This window comes from Culicoides brevitarsis, unplaced genomic scaffold, assembly GCF_036172545.1.
Source record: "Culicoides brevitarsis isolate CSIRO-B50_1 unplaced genomic scaffold, AGI_CSIRO_Cbre_v1 contig_15, whole genome shotgun sequence".
In the NCBI taxonomy this organism is placed as follows: domain Eukaryota; kingdom Metazoa; phylum Arthropoda; class Insecta; order Diptera; family Ceratopogonidae; genus Culicoides; species Culicoides brevitarsis.
Window position 1 is genome coordinate 22669 of NW_026973399.1, and position 18035 is coordinate 40703.

At 35.2% G+C, this 18035-nt stretch overlaps 13 protein-coding genes across 13 annotated transcripts; 6 read left to right on the forward strand and 7 right to left on the reverse strand.

The window, feature by feature from the left end:
- The first annotated feature begins 98 nt into the window (after positions 1 to 98).
- On the forward strand, positions 99 to 510 carry LOC134836335 (histone H4). The gene has a single exon (XM_063851554.1). It carries the CDS (start codon positions 140 to 142, stop codon positions 449 to 451), a length of 312 nt encoding a protein of 103 aa, XP_063707624.1. The 5' UTR covers positions 99 to 139; the 3' UTR covers positions 452 to 510.
- A 628-nt stretch (positions 511 to 1138) lies between these two features.
- LOC134836317 (histone H1A-like) lies at positions 1139 to 1904 on the reverse strand. Its single transcript, XM_063851535.1, has one exon. It carries the CDS (start codon positions 1856 to 1858, stop codon positions 1211 to 1213), a length of 648 nt encoding a protein of 215 aa, XP_063707605.1. The 5' UTR covers positions 1859 to 1904; the 3' UTR covers positions 1139 to 1210.
- A 1744-nt stretch (positions 1905 to 3648) lies between these two features.
- Positions 3649 to 4104, reverse strand: LOC134836355 (histone H2B). Its single transcript, XM_063851574.1, has one exon. The coding sequence runs from the start codon at positions 4073 to 4075 to the stop codon at positions 3704 to 3706; it is 372 nt and encodes a 123-aa protein (XP_063707644.1). The 5' UTR covers positions 4076 to 4104; the 3' UTR covers positions 3649 to 3703.
- A 362-nt stretch (positions 4105 to 4466) lies between these two features.
- Positions 4467 to 4935, forward strand: LOC134836348 (histone H2A). Its single transcript, XM_063851567.1, has one exon. The coding sequence runs from the start codon at positions 4514 to 4516 to the stop codon at positions 4886 to 4888; it is 375 nt and encodes a 124-aa protein (XP_063707637.1). The 5' UTR covers positions 4467 to 4513; the 3' UTR covers positions 4889 to 4935.
- Positions 4936 to 5636: 701 nt separating this feature from the next.
- Positions 5637 to 12512, reverse strand: LOC134836322 (histone H3-like). Its single transcript, XM_063851540.1, has 2 exons — positions 12070 to 12512; positions 5637 to 6086 (listed from the first exon to the last, which is right to left on the reverse strand). Exons 1-2 carry the CDS (start codon positions 12475 to 12477, stop codon positions 5676 to 5678), a joined length of 819 nt encoding a protein of 272 aa, XP_063707610.1. The 5' UTR covers positions 12478 to 12512; the 3' UTR covers positions 5637 to 5675.
- Positions 6463 to 6875, forward strand: LOC134836345 (histone H4). Its single transcript, XM_063851564.1, has one exon. It carries the CDS (start codon positions 6504 to 6506, stop codon positions 6813 to 6815), a length of 312 nt encoding a protein of 103 aa, XP_063707634.1. The 5' UTR covers positions 6463 to 6503; the 3' UTR covers positions 6816 to 6875.
- Positions 7503 to 8268, reverse strand: LOC134836342 (histone H1A-like). The gene has a single exon (XM_063851560.1). The coding sequence runs from the start codon at positions 8220 to 8222 to the stop codon at positions 7575 to 7577; it is 648 nt and encodes a 215-aa protein (XP_063707630.1). The 5' UTR covers positions 8223 to 8268; the 3' UTR covers positions 7503 to 7574.
- Positions 10036 to 10492, reverse strand: LOC134836344 (histone H2B). Its single transcript, XM_063851563.1, has one exon. The coding sequence runs from the start codon at positions 10461 to 10463 to the stop codon at positions 10092 to 10094; it is 372 nt and encodes a 123-aa protein (XP_063707633.1). The 5' UTR covers positions 10464 to 10492; the 3' UTR covers positions 10036 to 10091.
- On the forward strand, positions 10855 to 11323 carry LOC134836343 (histone H2A). Its single transcript, XM_063851561.1, has one exon. It carries the CDS (start codon positions 10902 to 10904, stop codon positions 11274 to 11276), a length of 375 nt encoding a protein of 124 aa, XP_063707631.1. The 5' UTR covers positions 10855 to 10901; the 3' UTR covers positions 11277 to 11323.
- Positions 12513 to 12859: 347 nt separating the features above from the next.
- On the forward strand, positions 12860 to 13266 carry LOC134836346 (histone H4-like). The gene has a single exon (XM_063851565.1). It carries the CDS (start codon positions 12895 to 12897, stop codon positions 13204 to 13206), a length of 312 nt encoding a protein of 103 aa, XP_063707635.1. The 5' UTR covers positions 12860 to 12894; the 3' UTR covers positions 13207 to 13266.
- A 627-nt stretch (positions 13267 to 13893) lies between these two features.
- LOC134836316 (histone H1A-like) lies at positions 13894 to 14659 on the reverse strand. Its single transcript, XM_063851534.1, has one exon. The coding sequence runs from the start codon at positions 14611 to 14613 to the stop codon at positions 13966 to 13968; it is 648 nt and encodes a 215-aa protein (XP_063707604.1). The 5' UTR covers positions 14614 to 14659; the 3' UTR covers positions 13894 to 13965.
- A 1824-nt stretch (positions 14660 to 16483) lies between these two features.
- LOC134836354 (histone H2B) lies at positions 16484 to 16940 on the reverse strand. The gene has a single exon (XM_063851572.1). The coding sequence runs from the start codon at positions 16909 to 16911 to the stop codon at positions 16540 to 16542; it is 372 nt and encodes a 123-aa protein (XP_063707642.1). The 5' UTR covers positions 16912 to 16940; the 3' UTR covers positions 16484 to 16539.
- Positions 16941 to 17302: 362 nt separating this feature from the next.
- Positions 17303 to 17758, forward strand: LOC134836347 (histone H2A). Its single transcript, XM_063851566.1, has one exon. The coding sequence runs from the start codon at positions 17350 to 17352 to the stop codon at positions 17722 to 17724; it is 375 nt and encodes a 124-aa protein (XP_063707636.1). The 5' UTR covers positions 17303 to 17349; the 3' UTR covers positions 17725 to 17758.
- The last annotated feature ends 277 nt before the right edge of the window (positions 17759 to 18035 follow it).

Genomic DNA, 18035 nt, shown 5'->3' on the forward strand with positions numbered 1-18035 from the left:
TTTGCAATTTTATGCATTTTCACGTTTCCCCCACTCCTTTTGAGTTTTGGTATATATACGAGTGCACATTCGGTGATCAGACATCAGTTTTCGTTTGTATTTCAACGAGTAAACGTCGTATTAACAAAACTAAAGAAAAATGACTGGCCGTGGTAAAGGAGGAAAGGGTCTCGGTAAAGGAGGCGCCAAACGTCATCGTAAAGTATTGCGTGATAACATCCAAGGTATCACCAAGCCCGCTATCCGTCGTCTTGCACGTCGTGGTGGTGTCAAGCGTATCTCTGGCTTGATCTACGAAGAAACTCGTGGAGTCTTGAAAGTTTTCTTGGAAAACGTCATCCGTGATGCCGTCACATACACTGAGCATGCCAAGCGTAAGACCGTCACAGCCATGGATGTCGTCTATGCTTTGAAACGCCAAGGCCGCACATTGTACGGTTTCGGAGGTTAAATAACTACATTTCACTGGACATCGCATACTACGAACAAACGGTCCTTTTCAGGACCAACAAAAATATCAAAAGAAAGTTAAAAACATTCAAACCAACATTTCTAAACTTATATTTTCTAATTATTTTATATTTTTTTATGTACCATTTATTTCTAATTTAAATTATTCTATGTCGATTCTTAATTATTTATCATACAACAGACAAATTATCAAGTTTTATGAAATTCTCTATAAATTCGCATCATTCAAGCACGAAATCATTAATTTACTTTAATTCAAACAAATTTGACATCATAATTCATATTCATTTAAGTAGGAATGTTTAATTTAAGTAGGAAATTCAGCAACATATTACTAAAATGTGATTTCTCATTATTTTTTTCTTTTTCATAAATAATTGCTTTTCTTATTTGCGCAAATTTCCAATGATTTTTTGCGATTTTATATGAAAGAACTGATATGTGCAAAATTATCATGAAAGTCGATCATGTTGATCATAATTTGCCAATTTTATGAACTTATCTTTGTCCCAGAAAAGATTCTAAATTACCTAAACTTAATTTTTTGAGCTGTATTTGGAGCGGACTAAAAGGAAAACATACCTATATGATATTTTTAAAATAAATGATGATGAAAAATAAATGTTAGGTGCGGAATATTTGTTTGTTTTTCGTTAACTTTTTCTTAATTGTTTTGTTAGTCCTAAAAAGGACTGATTATTGAAAGTTGTTTCGTGTTAGAAACGGAACGCTGAAGAATTTACTTCTTTTTTGGTGCAGCTTTCTTGGCGGCAGGTTTCTTCGCTGCTGCTGGTTTCTTTGCTGCGGCCTTTTTGGGTGTCTTTGGCTTCTTTGCTGCTGCGGGTTTGGCTGCCTTTGGCTTTGTGGCCTTTTGTTTGGGTTTCACTGTGCCGGCTTTCTTGGCAGCTTTAGCTTTGACTGCCTTTTCTTTCTTTTCAGTGCTCTTCTTGGCAACGGGCTTCTTAGCAACCTTCTTTGTTGCTGGCTTCTTGGCGGCAGTTTTCTTCGCTGCGGGCTTCTTGGCAACTTTGGGTTTCTTCTCGACCTTCTCCTTGGCGGGCAATTTGAATGATCCAGAAGCTCCTTTTCCCTTAACTTGGACCAATTTGCCACTGAGAACGGCGCTCTTCAAGAATTTTCTGATGAATGGAGCCAATTTCTCGACATCGACCTTGTTGTTGGCGGCGATGTACTTCTTGATGGCAGACAAGGAAGATCCTTTGCGGTCTTTCAATTCCTTGACGGCAGCCAAAACCAATGTGGCAGTTGGTGCGTGAGTCGGCTTGGCCTTTGGCTTTTTGGGGCCAGCAGCGGCTTTGGGGGTCTTGGTCTTCTTGGCAGCTGGTGAGGCAGCAACGGGTGTGGGTTCGACAACAGCGTCAGACATCTTCGTTTAATGAGATTGCTTGATAAGCGAAAGTTTTCGATAAATTTTAAAAATATCAGTCGAGCGCCCTCTGTCTGCGAGTTATCTACATCGTTCCGTTTTGCCCGAGAAGTAAGTCGCATCGAAAGTGTTTCTCTACTTTGATGATTGTTCACGTAAAATTTTCGTGAACTCGTTTCTAAAATCGGGAAATTTTGATGAAATGTACATTTGATTGAAGAAAATTCTCAATTTGACTAATGGTAAAGAAAACAAAGTAACGGAAAAATACAGCCGTCATGAACCATCTACTTCAATTAAAACAAAAAACCAACATTTCGCCGACATGTTACTCTTGATTCACAAAAAATTTTCACTTATTCTTCTATTTTCACGAAAATAACATAAAATTAAAAAGGTTCTTCCTCTGTTTATAATACATTGAAATGTTCTAAAGCATGACGTTGCAGAGAAAATTCTAAAAAATATAATTTTTCTTAATAAATTTTAGTTTTTACAAGAAGGGTTTGTCGACTTTACCGCAGTTGTAGTTTGCTCTACGATCCACTTAAGTTTCGATTTTTACCCAATTTAAGAGATGTTTTCCTAATTTTTTTTGTAAAAATCTATTCTAATTACACACCTTTATTCCTCTAATCAATTGTTTTTAGAAACATATCTGGAAGTTTTAAGAAACCAACTCCTAAAGCTCTTTATCTTCTCAATACAAGACTCACTTTAAATGAAATGCATGTTCAACTTTCTGTCTTACAATTTATTATTGAGTCGAAAATTGAAAAAAAATTTTGATTTTTTGTGATAAATTGGCTCTGGATGTCATTAAATCTGAAAAAATATTTTTTTTAAGACATTTTTACTAAAAATTAAGGAAAATGATCACTACTTGTAGAACTTTATGAACATTTTCCACCCATGATAGAATGGTCAGGTGAAGATCATAGGTGAGAATATGTAGATTTTTTTTTCAAATCCATTTGAAATCCATTTTTCTATGAAAGCTTCCAATCATGAAGACAAGACAACGAAAATATATTTAAAAAAATATATTTAAAATATGTAAAAACAAAATTTTTGATACTTTACAGCACAAGATATTTCTTTCTGAATAAACTCAAAAATGGAAGATCGTCCCATGGTTTAACTTAAATTCAAAATTCGAATCAATTTCATCATAATTCGAATATAAACAGCACATAACATAACATTAGATATATATTTTCAAAAAACAAGAAGTTGTGTCAAAAAAGAAACCTTAATCAGATATTGATTATTAAAAATAAATCACGAAAAAATTTCAAACTAGAATTTTTTATAAGTAAAATTTTACGTCGCTCCGAATGTAATATTAAAAAGTTATGTCCAAAATTTGAAATTTTTCTAATTATTTTTTTTAAGCGATTTGTTATACGAAAAGCAAATATCATAATTTCAAATATAAAACTTTAAACTAAGAGAGTCCTTTGCCGAAAAAAATCAATCAATTTAGTCATAAAAAGTGATAAGGCAATTTTATAAAATTTTTCTTTTTGGATTCTAAAATGAAGATTCGATATTTTTTGCTCCATTTAAAACAACCATATTATTTATCTAAAAGTTCTGTTAATAATCACGAAAGAATTTTTTTTTTTTTTTTGTGAGAACAACAAATTTTTAACACAGAAAAATGTTCTAAAGTCGAGTCAACGAAATCGAAAAATAAAAATTGAGAGCAATAAAAAATGGAAGGTATGTATGTATGATGTTAGTAAATTTGAAGGAAAATTTGATTTTTTGTTAACTTTCTTTTGATTTTTTTGTTGGTCCTGAAAAGGACCGATTGTTTCAGAACGAAAATCAGAGACGAATTTACTTGGAGCTGGTGTATTTGGTGACAGCCTTGGTTCCTTCAGAGACAGCGTGCTTGGCCAATTCTCCGGGCAACAACAATCTGACGGCAGTTTGGATCTCCCGAGATGTGATTGTCGAGCGTTTGTTGTAGTGAGCCAAGCGGCTGGCCTCAGCAGCGATACGTTCGAAGATATCGTTGACGAAGCTGTTCATGATGCTCATGGCCTTTGAAGAGACACCGGTATCGGGATGGACTTGTTTCAAGACCTTGTAGATGTAGATAGCATACGATTCCTTGCGGCGTTTGCGGTGCTTCTTGTCGCCCTTCGCGATGTTCTTTTGGGCCTTTCCTGCCTTCTTGGCGGCTTTTCCACTGGTTTTTGGTGCCATTGTTAGATGTTTCTTACTCGTAAGTCAAAAACGAAATGATGCTCGTTGTTGTTTGCGTCCCCTTTTTATACCATATTCGTTCGGACGCAGACGTAAGCAGATGTGCGTACATACCGAAATGGCGGGCACGGCGAAAAAATTACGGAAAAACGCAAATATCTCTCTCAAACATATCTAAATCATAAAAAATTGTATAAAAGTCTCGAGGAAGCCATCAACGAGCTTCATTTTGGTATAAAATTTGTAGTTTTTAATGAAAAATAATGGAAATATTCAAAGTTTTTAATAATTATTCGTTCGTAACTCCTCCCCTCTCCGTGTTCGTATGTGCTCGAAATTTTTCGTATAAAAAGGGAGACGTTCCGTATCCGTGCATCAGTTATTCGTAACATCTCGCTCTGTTTGCATCTAAACGAACAAAACAAAAAACTTTAAAAAATGTCTGGACGTGGTAAAGGAGGAAAAGTTAAGGCTAAGGCCAAGTCTCGCTCAAACCGTGCTGGATTACAATTCCCAGTCGGTCGTATTCACCGTCTTTTGCGCAAAGGCAACTATGCTGAGCGTGTTGGTGCCGGTGCTCCGGTTTACTTAGCTGCCGTCATGGAATACTTGGCCGCTGAAGTTTTGGAGTTGGCAGGAAACGCTGCTCGTGACAACAAGAAGACCCGTATCATCCCACGTCACTTGCAATTGGCCATCCGTAATGACGAAGAATTGAACAAATTGTTGTCCGGAGTCACAATCGCACAAGGTGGTGTCTTGCCCAACATCCAAGCTGTCTTGTTGCCCAAGAAGACCGAAAAATCATCATAAATTACTCGTCTCACGATCTCACACAAACGGTCCTTTTCAGGACCAACAAAAATATCAAAAGAAAGTTAAAAATCTATTCAAACCTACTTAGTTAGTAACAATTGCTATTATTAAATATTATCTATTTAACTCTTTCTACATCTCAACATCTTAGAAATATGTATGGCTTCATTATAAGGTATTTTTTTTTAATTTTTTTAAATACGTCGATATTTAATTCGAATTTACTGTGAAAATAATCAAAATATTTAAATATTTTTTTCGATCTCGAACTCAATAGAATGTTAAATGACATCTATTAAACTACATTATTATTTATTTGGCGAATGGTGATTACAACAAGAATATTAATTTAAATCATAATTTAATGGTTTCAACTATTCTTAGCGTAATATCACATCGGTTAGTTTTCGTATTCCATTAAATCTTCATCTGGACGAAATTATAAGATTATTGGTACGTTGCAATTTCGGTTTTACGTGACAAAAAATTTAAAAAAATGAATATTTTTAGTTCAATTTAGTAGAAAAATTACGTAAATATTATAGAAAAAATTAAATTGATTAAACTCGTTTCATTTTTCAGGCAAAAAATGCATCAAAGTTCGCATACGTTTATGATTTGAGGTGAATTTTTTTTAACAAAAAATTAAAATTGAAAGAAGCAAATAAGAGATTGACAATAATAATATTTAAATAGTTTGTTGATTTTGATTAACTTTTTCTTGATTGATTTGTTGGTCCTGAAAAGGACCGTTTGCAAAGTTTGTTGTCAAGATCGATGTAATTTAAGCACGTTCTCCACGGATACGACGAGCCAATTGGATGTCCTTTGGCATGATGGTGACACGTTTGGCATGGATAGCGCACAAGTTGGTGTCTTCGAACAAACCAACCAAGTAGGCTTCGCTAGCTTCTTGGAGAGCCAAGACGGCAGAGCTTTGGAAACGCAAGTCAGTCTTGAAATCTTGAGCGATCTCACGGACTAAACGTTGGAAAGGCAATTTGCGGATCAAGAGCTCAGTCGATTTTTGGTAACGACGGATCTCACGAAGAGCGACGGTACCGGGGCGATAACGATGAGGCTTCTTGACTCCACCGGTGGCTGGTGCGCTTTTGCGGGCAGCCTTGGTTGCCAATTGTTTACGGGGAGCTTTTCCTCCAGTGGATTTACGGGCAGTTTGCTTGGTACGGGCCATTTTTTTTTAATCAAAGATTTGTAGTCTCGACTTGTTGAAACACAAAATAAGAATGAAGCGGAGACCGAACGTGCAGCTGTATTTATACGTATGATGAGCTCGTTCATAGAAAGGGGTGGAGTTACGAGATACTTGGTGCGAGAATTGACCTCTTTTTTCAAAAAAGCTTCCCGGAAAATGAGTAAAATTGTAATTTTCTTCTGAAATTTGAAAAATTTAAAATTTATCTAAATAACAGTATGCATTTTTTGAGATTTGGATGAAAATTACCCGAGTTATTTGCAATTTTATGCATTTTCACGTTTCCCCCACTCCTTTTGAGTTTTGGTATATATACGAGTGCACATTCGGTGATCAGACATCAGTTTTCGTTTGTATTTCAACGAGTAAACGTCGTATTAACAAAACTAAAGAAAAATGACTGGCCGTGGTAAAGGAGGAAAGGGTCTCGGTAAAGGAGGCGCCAAACGTCATCGTAAAGTATTGCGTGATAACATCCAAGGTATCACCAAGCCCGCTATCCGTCGTCTTGCACGTCGTGGTGGTGTCAAGCGTATCTCTGGCTTGATCTACGAAGAAACTCGTGGAGTCTTGAAAGTTTTCTTGGAAAACGTCATCCGTGATGCCGTCACATACACTGAGCATGCCAAGCGTAAGACCGTCACAGCCATGGATGTCGTCTATGCTTTGAAACGCCAAGGCCGCACATTGTACGGTTTCGGAGGTTAAATAACTACATTTCACTGGACATCGCATACTACGAACAAACGGTCCTTTTCAGGACCAACAAAAATATCAAAAGAAAGTTAAAAACATTCAAACCAACATTTCTAAACTTATATTTTCTAATTATTTTATATTTTTTTATGTACCATTTATTTCTAATTTAAATTATTCTATGTCGATTCTTAATTATTTATCATACAACAGACAAATTATCAAGTTTTATGAAATTCTCTATAAATTCGCATCATTCAAGCACGAAATCATTAATTTACTTTAATTCAAACAAATTTGACATCATAATTCATATTCATTTAAGTAGGAATGTTTAATTTAAGTAGGAAATTCAGCAACATATTACTAAAATGTGATTTCTCATTATTTTTTTCTTTTTCATAAATAATTGCTTTTCTTATTTGCGCAAATTTCCAATGATTTTTTGCGATTTTATATGAAAGAACTGATATGTGCAAAATTATCATGAAAGTCGATCATGTTGATCATAATTTGCCAATTTTATGAACTTATCTTTGTCCCAGAAAAGATTCTAAATTACCTAAACTTAATTTTTTGAGCTGTATTTGGAGCGGACTAAAAGGAAAACATACCTATATGATATTTTTAAAATAAATGATGATGAAAAATAAATGTTAGGTGCGGAATATTTGTTTGTTTTTCGTTAACTTTTTCTTAATTGTTTTGTTAGTCCTAAAAAGGACTGATTATTGAAAGTTGTTTCGTGTTAGAAACGGAACGCTGAAGAATTTACTTCTTTTTTGGTGCAGCTTTCTTGGCGGCAGGTTTCTTCGCTGCTGCTGGTTTCTTTGCTGCGGCCTTTTTGGGTGTCTTTGGCTTCTTTGCTGCTGCGGGTTTGGCTGCCTTTGGCTTTGTGGCCTTTTGTTTGGGTTTCACTGTGCCGGCTTTCTTGGCAGCTTTAGCTTTGACTGCCTTTTCTTTCTTTTCAGTGCTCTTCTTGGCAACGGGCTTCTTAGCAACCTTCTTTGTTGCTGGCTTCTTGGCGGCAGTTTTCTTCGCTGCGGGCTTCTTGGCAACTTTGGGTTTCTTCTCGACCTTCTCCTTGGCGGGCAATTTGAATGATCCAGAAGCTCCTTTTCCCTTAACTTGGACCAATTTGCCACTGAGAACGGCGCTCTTCAAGAATTTTCTGATGAATGGAGCCAATTTCTCGACATCGACCTTGTTGTTGGCGGCGATGTACTTCTTGATGGCAGACAAGGAAGATCCTTTGCGGTCTTTCAATTCCTTGACGGCAGCCAAAACCAATGTGGCAGTTGGTGCGTGAGTCGGCTTGGCCTTTGGCTTTTTGGGGCCAGCAGCGGCTTTGGGGGTCTTGGTCTTCTTGGCAGCTGGTGAGGCAGCAACGGGTGTGGGTTCGACAACAGCGTCAGACATCTTCGTTTAATGAGATTGCTTGATAAGCGAAAGTTTTCGATAAATTTTAAAAATATCAGTCGAGCGCCCTCTGTCTGCGAGTTATCTACATCGTTCCGTTTTGCCCGAGAAGTAAGTCGCATCGAAAGTGTTTCTCTACTTTGATGATTGTTCACGTAAAATTTTCGTGAACTCGTTTCTAAAATCGGGAAATTTTGATGAAATGTACATTTGATTGAAGAAAATTCTCAATTTGACTAATGGTAAAGAAAACAAAGTAACGGAAAAATACAGCCGTCATGAACCATCTACTTCAATTAAAACAAAAAACCAACATTTCGCCGACATGTTACTCTTGATTCACAAAAAATTTTCACTTATTCTTCTATTTTCACGAAAATAACATAAAATTAAAAAGGTTCTTCCTCTGTTTATAATACATTGAAATGTTCTAAAGCATGACGTTGCAGAGAAAATTCTAAAAAATATAATTTTTCTTAATAAATTTTAGTTTTTACAAGAAGGGTTTGTCGACTTTACCGCAGTTGTAGTTTGCTCTACGATCCACTTAAGTTTCGATTTTTACCCAATTTAAGAGATGTTTTCCTAATTTTTTTTGTAAAAATCTATTCTAATTACACACCTTTATTCCTCTAATCAATTGTTTTTAGAAACATATCTGGAAGTTTTAAGAAACCAACTCCTAAAGCTCTTTATCTTCTCAATACAAGACTCACTTTAAATGAAATGCATGTTCAACTTTCTGTCTTACAATTTATTATTGAGTCGAAAATTGGAAAAAATTTTGATTTTTTGTGATAAATTGGCTCTGGATGTCATTAAATCTGAAAAAATATTTTTTTTAAGACATTTTTACTAAAAATTAAGGAAAATGATCACTACTTGTAGAACTTTATGAACATTTTCCACCCATGATAGAATGGTCAGGTGAAGATCATAGGTGAGAATATGTAGATTTTTTTTTCAAATCCATTTGAAATCCATTTTTCTATGAAAGCTTCCAATCATGAAGACAAGACAACGAAAATATATTTAAAAAAATATATTTAAAATATGTAAAAACAAAATTTTTGATACTTTACAGCACAAGATATTTCTTTCTGAATGTTCTCACATCATTTCATAAATAAACTCAAAAATGGAAGATCGTCCCATGGTTTAACTTAAATTCAAAATTCGAATTAATTTCATCATAATTCGAATATAAACAGCACATAACATAACATTAGATATATATTTTCAAAAAACAAGAAGTTGTGTCAAAAAAGAAACCTTAATCAGATATTGATTATTAAAAATAAATCACGAAAAAATTTCAAACTAGAATTTTTTATAAGTAAAATTTTACGTCGCTCCGAATGTAATATTAAAAAGTTATGTCCAAAATTTGAAATTTTTCTAATTATTTTTTTTAAGCGATTTGTTATACGAAAAGCAAATATCATAATTTCAAATATAAAACTTTAAACTAAGAGAGTCCTTTGCCGAAAAAAATCAATCAATTTAGTCATAAAAAGTGATAAGGCAATTTTATAAAATTTTTCTTTTTGGATTCTAAAATGAAGATTCGATATTTTTTGCTCCATTTAAAACAACCATATTATTTATCTAAAAGTTCTGTTAATAATCACGAAAGAATCTTTTTTTTTTTTTTTTTGTGAGAACAACAAATTTTTAACACAGAAAAATGTTCTAAAGTCGAGTCAACGAAATCGAAAAATAAAAATTGAGAGCAATAAAAAATGGAAGGTATGTATGTATGATGTTAGTAAATTTGAAGGAAAATTTGATTTTTTGTTAACTTTCTTTTGATTTTTTTGTTGGTCCTGAAAAGGACCGATTGTTTCAGAACGAAAATCAGAGACGAATTTACTTGGAGCTGGTGTATTTGGTGACAGCCTTGGTTCCTTCAGAGACAGCGTGCTTGGCCAATTCTCCGGGCAACAACAATCTGACGGCAGTTTGGATCTCCCGAGATGTGATTGTCGAGCGTTTGTTGTAGTGAGCCAAGCGGCTGGCCTCAGCAGCGATACGTTCGAAGATATCGTTGACGAAGCTGTTCATGATGCTCATGGCCTTTGAAGAGACACCGGTATCGGGATGGACTTGTTTCAAGACCTTGTAGATGTAGATAGCATACGATTCCTTGCGGCGTTTGCGGTGCTTCTTGTCGCCCTTCGCGATGTTCTTTTGGGCCTTTCCTGCCTTCTTGGCGGCTTTTCCACTGGTTTTTGGTGCCATTGTTAGATGTTTCTTACTCGTAAGTCAAAAACGAAATGATGCTCGTTGTTGTTTGCGTCCCCTTTTTATACCATATTCGTTCGGACGCAGACGTAAGCAGATGTGCGTACATACCGAAATGGCGGGCACGGCGAAAAAATTACGGAAAAACGCAAATATCTCTCTCAAACATATCTAAATCATAAAAAATTGTATAAAAGTCTCGAGGAAGCCATCAACGAGCTTCATTTTGGTATAAAATTTGTAGTTTTTAATGAAAAATAATGGAAATATTCAAAGTTTTTAATAATTATTCGTTCGTAACTCCTCCCCTCTCCGTGTTCGTATGTGCTCGAAATTTTTCGTATAAAAAGGGAGACGTTCCGTATCCGTGCATCAGTTATTCGTAACATCTCGCTCTGTTTGCATCTAAACGAACAAAACAAAAAACTTTAAAAAATGTCTGGACGTGGTAAAGGAGGAAAAGTTAAGGCTAAGGCCAAGTCTCGCTCAAACCGTGCTGGATTACAATTCCCAGTCGGTCGTATTCACCGTCTTTTGCGCAAAGGCAACTATGCTGAGCGTGTTGGTGCCGGTGCTCCGGTTTACTTAGCTGCCGTCATGGAATACTTGGCCGCTGAAGTTTTGGAGTTGGCAGGAAACGCTGCTCGTGACAACAAGAAGACCCGTATCATCCCACGTCACTTGCAATTGGCCATCCGTAATGACGAAGAATTGAACAAATTGTTGTCCGGAGTCACAATCGCACAAGGTGGTGTCTTGCCCAACATCCAAGCTGTCTTGTTGCCCAAGAAGACCGAAAAATCATCATAAATTACTCGTCTCACGATCTCACACAAACGGTCCTTTTCAGGACCAACAAAAATATCAAAAGAAAGTTAAAAATCTATTCAAACCTACTTAGTTAGTAACAATTGCTATTATTAAATATTATCTATTTAACTCTTTCTACATCTCAACATCTTAGAAATATGTATGGCTTCATTATAAGGTATTTTTTTTAATTTTTTTAAATACGTCGATATTTAATTCGAATTTTCTGTAAAAATAATCAAAATATTTATTTAAATATTTTTTTCGATCTCGAACTCAATAGAATGTTAAATGACATCTATTAAACTACATTATTATTTATTTGGCGAATGGTGATTACAACAAGAATATTAATTTAAATCATAATTTAATGGTTTCAACTATTCTTAGCGTAATATCACATCGGTTAGTTTTCGTATTCCATTAAATCTTCATCTGGACGAAATTATAAGATTATTGGTACGTTGCAATTTCGGTTTTACGTGACAAAAAATTTAAATGAATGAATATTTTTAGTTCAATTTAGTAGAAAAATTACGTAAATATTATAGAAAAAATTAAATTGATTAAACTCGTTTCATTTTTCAGGCAAAAAATGCATCAAAGTTCGCATACGTTTATGATTTGAGGTGAATTTTTTTTAACAAAAAATTAAAATTGAAAGAAGCAAATAAGAGATTGACAATAATAATATTTAAATAGTTTGTTGATTTTGATTAACTTTTTCTTGATTGATTTGTTGGTCCTGAAAAGGACCGTTTGCAAAGTTTGTTGTCAAGATCGATGTAATTTAAGCACGTTCTCCACGGATACGACGAGCCAATTGGATGTCCTTTGGCATGATGGTGACACGTTTGGCATGGATAGCGCACAAGTTGGTGTCTTCGAACAAACCAACCAAGTAGGCTTCGCTAGCTTCTTGGAGAGCCAAGACGGCAGAGCTTTGGAAACGCAAGTCAGTCTTGAAATCTTGAGCGATCTCACGGACTAAACGTTGGAAAGGCAATTTGCGGATCAAGAGCTCAGTCGATTTTTGGTAACGACGGATCTCACGAAGAGCGACGGTACCGGGGCGATAACGATGAGGCTTCTTGACTCCACCGGTGGCTGGTGCGCTTTTGCGGGCAGCCTTGGTTGCCAATTGTTTGCGGGGAGCTTTTCCTCCAGTGGATTTACGGGCAGTTTGCTTGGTACGGGCCATTTTTTTTTAATCAAAGATTTGTAGTCTCGACTTGTTGAAACACAAAATAAGAATGAAGCGGAGACCGAACGTGCAGCTGTATTTATACGTATGATGAGCTCGTTCATAGAAAGGGGTGGAGTTACGAGATACTTGGTGCGAGAATTGACCTCTTTTTTCAAAAAAGCTTCCCGGAAAATGAGTAAAATTGTAATTTTCTTCTGAAATTTGAAAAATTTAAAATTTATCTAAATAACAGTATGCATTTTTTGAGATTTGGATGAAAATTACCCGAGTTATTTGCAATTTTATGCATTTTCACGTTTCCCCCACTCCTTTTGAGTTTTGGTATATATACGAGTGCACATTCGGTGATCAGACATCAGTTTTCGTTTGTATTTCAACGAGTAAACGTCGTATTAACAAAACTAAAGAAAAATGAATGGCCGTGGTAAAGGAGGAAAGGGTCTCGGTAAAGGAGGCGCCAAACGTCATCGTAAAGTATTGCGTGATAACATCCAAGGTATCACCAAGCCCGCTATCCGTCGTCTTGCACGTCGTGGTGGTGTCAAGCGTATCTCTGGCTTGATCTACGAAGAAACTCGTGGAGTCTTGAAAGTTTTCTTGGAAAACGTCATCCGTGATGCCGTCACATACACTGAGCATGCCAAGCGTAAGACCGTCACAGCCATGGATGTCGTCTATGCTTTGAAACGCCAAGGCCGCACATTGTACGGTTTCGGAGGTTAAATAACTACATTTCACTGGACATCGCATACTACGAACAAACGGTCCTTTTCAGGACCAACAAAAATATCAAAAGAAAGTTAAAAACATTCAAACCAACATTTCTAAACTTATATTCTCTAATTATTTTATATTTTTTATGTACCATTTATTTCTAATTTAAATTATTCTATGTCGATTCTTAATTATTTATCATACAACAGACAAATTATCAAGTTTTATGAAATTCTCTATAAATTCGCATCATTCAAGCACGAAATCATTAATTTACTTTAATTCAAACAAATTTGACATCATAATTCATATTCATTTAAGTAGGAATGTTTAATTTAAGTAGGAAATTCAGCAACATATTACTAAAATGTGATTTCTCATTATTTTTTTCTTTTTCATAAATAATTGCTTTTCTTATTTGCGCAAATTTCCAATGATTTTTTTGCGATTTTATATGAAAGAACTGATATGTGCAAAATTATCATGAAAGTCGATCATGTTGATCATAATTTGCCAATTTTATGAACTTATCTTTGTCCCAGAAAAGATTCTAAATTACCTAAACTTAATTTTTTGAGCTGTATTTGGAGCGGACTAAAAGGAAAACATACCTATATGATATTTTTAAAATAAATGATGATGAAAAATAAATGTTAGGTGCGGAATATTTGTTTGTTTTTCGTTAACTTTTTCTTAATTGTTTTGTTAGTCCTAAAAAGGACTGATTATTGAAAGTTGTTTCGTGTTAGAAACGGAACGCTGAAGAATTTACTTCTTTTTTGGTGCAGCTTTCTTGGCGGCAGGTTTCTTCGCTGCTGCTGGTTTCTTTGCTGCGGCCTTTTTGGGTGTCTTTGGCTTCTTTGCTGCTGCGGGTTTGGCTGCCTTTGGCTTTGTGGCCTTTTGTTTGGGTTTCACTGTGCCGGCTTTCTTGGCAGCTTTAGCTTTGACTGCCTTTTCTTTCTTTTCAGTGCTCTTCTTGGCAACGGGCTTCTTAGCAACCTTCTTTGTTGCTGGCTTCTTGGCGGCAGTTTTCTTCGCTGCGGGCTTCTTGGCAACTTTGGGTTTCTTCTCGACCTTCTCCTTGGCGGGCAATTTGAATGATCCAGAAGCTCCTTTTCCCTTAACTTGGACCAATTTGCCACTGAGAACGGCGCTCTTCAAGAATTTTCTGATGAATGGAGCCAATTTCTCGACATCGACCTTGTTGTTGGCGGCGATGTACTTCTTGATGGCAGACAAGGAAGATCCTTTGCGGTCTTTCAATTCCTTGACGGCAGCCAAAACCAATGTGGCAGTTGGTGCGTGAGTCGGCTTGGCCTTTGGCTTTTTGGGGCCAGCAGCGGCTTTGGGGGTCTTGGTCTTCTTGGCAGCTGGTGAGGCAGCAACGGGTGTGGGTTCGACAACAGCGTCAGACATCTTCGTTTAATGAGATTGCTTGATAAGCGAAAGTTTTCGATAAATTTTAAAAATATCAGTCGAGCGCCCTCTGTCTGCGAGTTATCTACATCGTTCCGTTTTGCCCGAGAAGTAAGTCGCATCGAAAGTGTTTCTCTACTTTGATGATTGTTCACGTAAAATTTTCGTGAACTCGTTTCTAAAATCGGGAAATTTTGATGAAATGTACATTTGATTGAAGAAAATTCTCAATTTGACTAATGGTAAAGAAAACAAAGTAACGGAAAAATACAGCCGTCATGAACCATCTACTTCAATTAAAACAAAAAACCAACATTTCGCCGACATGTTACATGTTACTCTTGATTCACAAAAAATTTTCACTTATTCTTCTATTTTCACGAAAATAACATAAAATTAAAAAGGTTCTTCCTCTGTTTATAATACATTGAAATGTTCTAAAGCATGACGTTGCAGAGAAAATTCTAAAAAATATAATTTTTCTTAATAAATTTTAGTTTTTACAAGAAGGGTTTGTCGACTTTACCGCAGTTGTAGTTTGCTCTACGATCCACTTAAGTTTCGATTTTTACCCAATTTAAGAGATGTTTTCCTAATTTTTTTTGTAAAAATCTATTCTAATTACACACCTTTATTCCTCTAATCAATTGTTTTTAGAAACATATCTGGAAGTTTTAAGAAACCAACTCCTAAAGCTCTTTATCTTCTCAATACAAGACTCACTTTAAATGAAATGCATGTTCAACTTTCTGTCTTACAATTTATTATTGAGTCGAAAATTGGAAAAAATTTTGATTTTTTGTGATAAATTGGCTCTGGATGTCATTAAATCTGAAAAAATATTTTTTTTAAGACATTTTTACTAAAAATTAAGGAAAATGATCACTACTTGTAGAACTTTATGAACATTTTCCACCCATGATAGAATGGTCAGGTGAAGATCATAGGTGAGAATATGTAGATTTTTTTTTCAAATCCATTTGAAATCCATTTTTCTATGAAAGCTTCCAATCATGAAGACAAGACAACGAAAATATATTTAAAAAAATATATTTAAAATATGTAAAAACAAAATTTTTGATACTTTACAGCACAAGATATTTCTTTCTGAATAAACTCAAAAATGGAAGATCGTCCCATGGTTTAACTTAAATTCAAAATTCGAATCAATTTCATCATAATTCGAATATAAACAGCACATAACATAACATTAGATATATATTTTCAAAAAACAAGAAGTTGTGTCAAAAAAGAAACCTTAATCAGATATTGATTATTAAAAATAAATCACATTTTAAAGCAAGTTGGTTCAATTTATTAATGAACGATAAAAATCGATTAAAATAAATCATATTCACCTTGAAAAAATTTCAAACTAGAATTTTTTATAAGTAAAATTTTACGTCGCTCCGAATGTAATATTAAAAAGTTATGTCCAAAATTTGAAATTTTTCTAATTATTTTTTTTAAGCGATTTGTTATACGAAAAGCAAATATCATAATTTCAAATATAAAACTTTAAACTAAGAGAGTCCTTTGCCGAAAAAAATCAATCAATTTAGTCATAAAAAGTGATAAGGCAATTTTATAAAATTTTTCTTTTTGGATTCTAAAATGAAGATTCGATATTTTTTGCTCCATTTAAAACAACCATATTATTTATCTAAAAGTTCTGTTAATAATCACGAAAGAATTTTTTTTTTTTTTTTTTTTTGTGAGAACAACAAATTTTTAACACAGAAAAATGTTCTAAAGTCGAGTCAACGAAATCGAAAAATAAAAATTGAGAGCAATAAAAAATGGAAGGTATGTATGTATGATGTTAGTAAATTTGAAGGAAAATTTGATTTTTTGTTAACTTTCTTTTGATTTTTTTGTTGGTCCTGAAAAGGACCGATTGTTTCAGAACGAAAATCAGAGACGAATTTACTTGGAGCTGGTGTATTTGGTGACAGCCTTGGTTCCTTCAGAGACAGCGTGCTTGGCCAATTCTCCGGGCAACAACAATCTGACGGCAGTTTGGATCTCCCGAGATGTGATTGTCGAGCGTTTGTTGTAGTGAGCCAAGCGGCTGGCCTCAGCAGCGATACGTTCGAAGATATCGTTGACGAAGCTGTTCATGATGCTCATGGCCTTTGAAGAGACACCGGTATCGGGATGGACTTGTTTCAAGACCTTGTAGATGTAGATAGCATACGATTCCTTGCGGCGTTTGCGGTGCTTCTTGTCGCCCTTCGCGATGTTCTTTTGGGCCTTTCCTGCCTTCTTGGCGGCTTTTCCACTGGTTTTTGGTGCCATTGTTAGATGTTTCTTACTCGTAAGTCAAAAACGAAATGATGCTCGTTGTTGTTTGCGTCCCCTTTTTATACCATATTCGTTCGGACGCAGACGTAAGCAGATGTGCGTACATACCGAAATGGCGGGCACGGCGAAAAAATTACGGAAAAACGCAAATATCTCTCTCAAACATATCTAAATCATAAAAAATTGTATAAAAGTCTCGAGGAAGCCATCAACGAGCTTCATTTTGGTATAAAATTTGTAGTTTTTAATGAAAAATAATGGAAATATTCAAAGTTTTTAATAATTATTCGTTCGTAACTCCTCCCCTCTCCGTGTTCGTATGTGCTCGAAATTTTTCGTATAAAAAGGGAGACGTTCCGTATCCGTGCATCAGTTATTCGTAACATCTCGCTCTGTTTGCATCTAAACGAACAAAACAAAAAACTTTAAAAAATGTCTGGACGTGGTAAAGGAGGAAAAGTTAAGGCTAAGGCCAAGTCTCGCTCAAACCGTGCTGGATTACAATTCCCAGTCGGTCGTATTCACCGTCTTTTGCGCAAAGGCAACTATGCTGAGCGTGTTGGTGCCGGTGCTCCGGTTTACTTAGCTGCCGTCATGGAATACTTGGCCGCTGAAGTTTTGGAGTTGGCAGGAAACGCTGCTCGTGACAACAAGAAGACCCGTATCATCCCACGTCACTTGCAATTGGCCATCCGTAATGACGAAGAATTGAACAAATTGTTGTCCGGAGTCACAATCGCACAAGGTGGTGTCTTGCCCAACATCCAAGCTGTCTTGTTGCCCAAGAAGACCGAAAAATCATCATAAATTACTCGTCTCACGATCTCACACAAACGGTCCTTTTCAGGACCAACAAAAATATCAAAAGAAAGTTAAAAATCTATTCAAACCTACTTAGTTAGTAACAATTGCTATTATTAAATAATATCTATTTAACTCTTTCTACATCTCAACATCTTAGAAATATGTATGGCTTCATTATAAGGTATTTTTTTTAATTTTTTTAAATACGTCGATATTTAATTCGAATTTTCTGTAAAAATAATCAAAATATTTATTTAAATATTTTTTTCGATCTCGAACTCAATAGAATGTTAAATGACATCTATTAAACTACA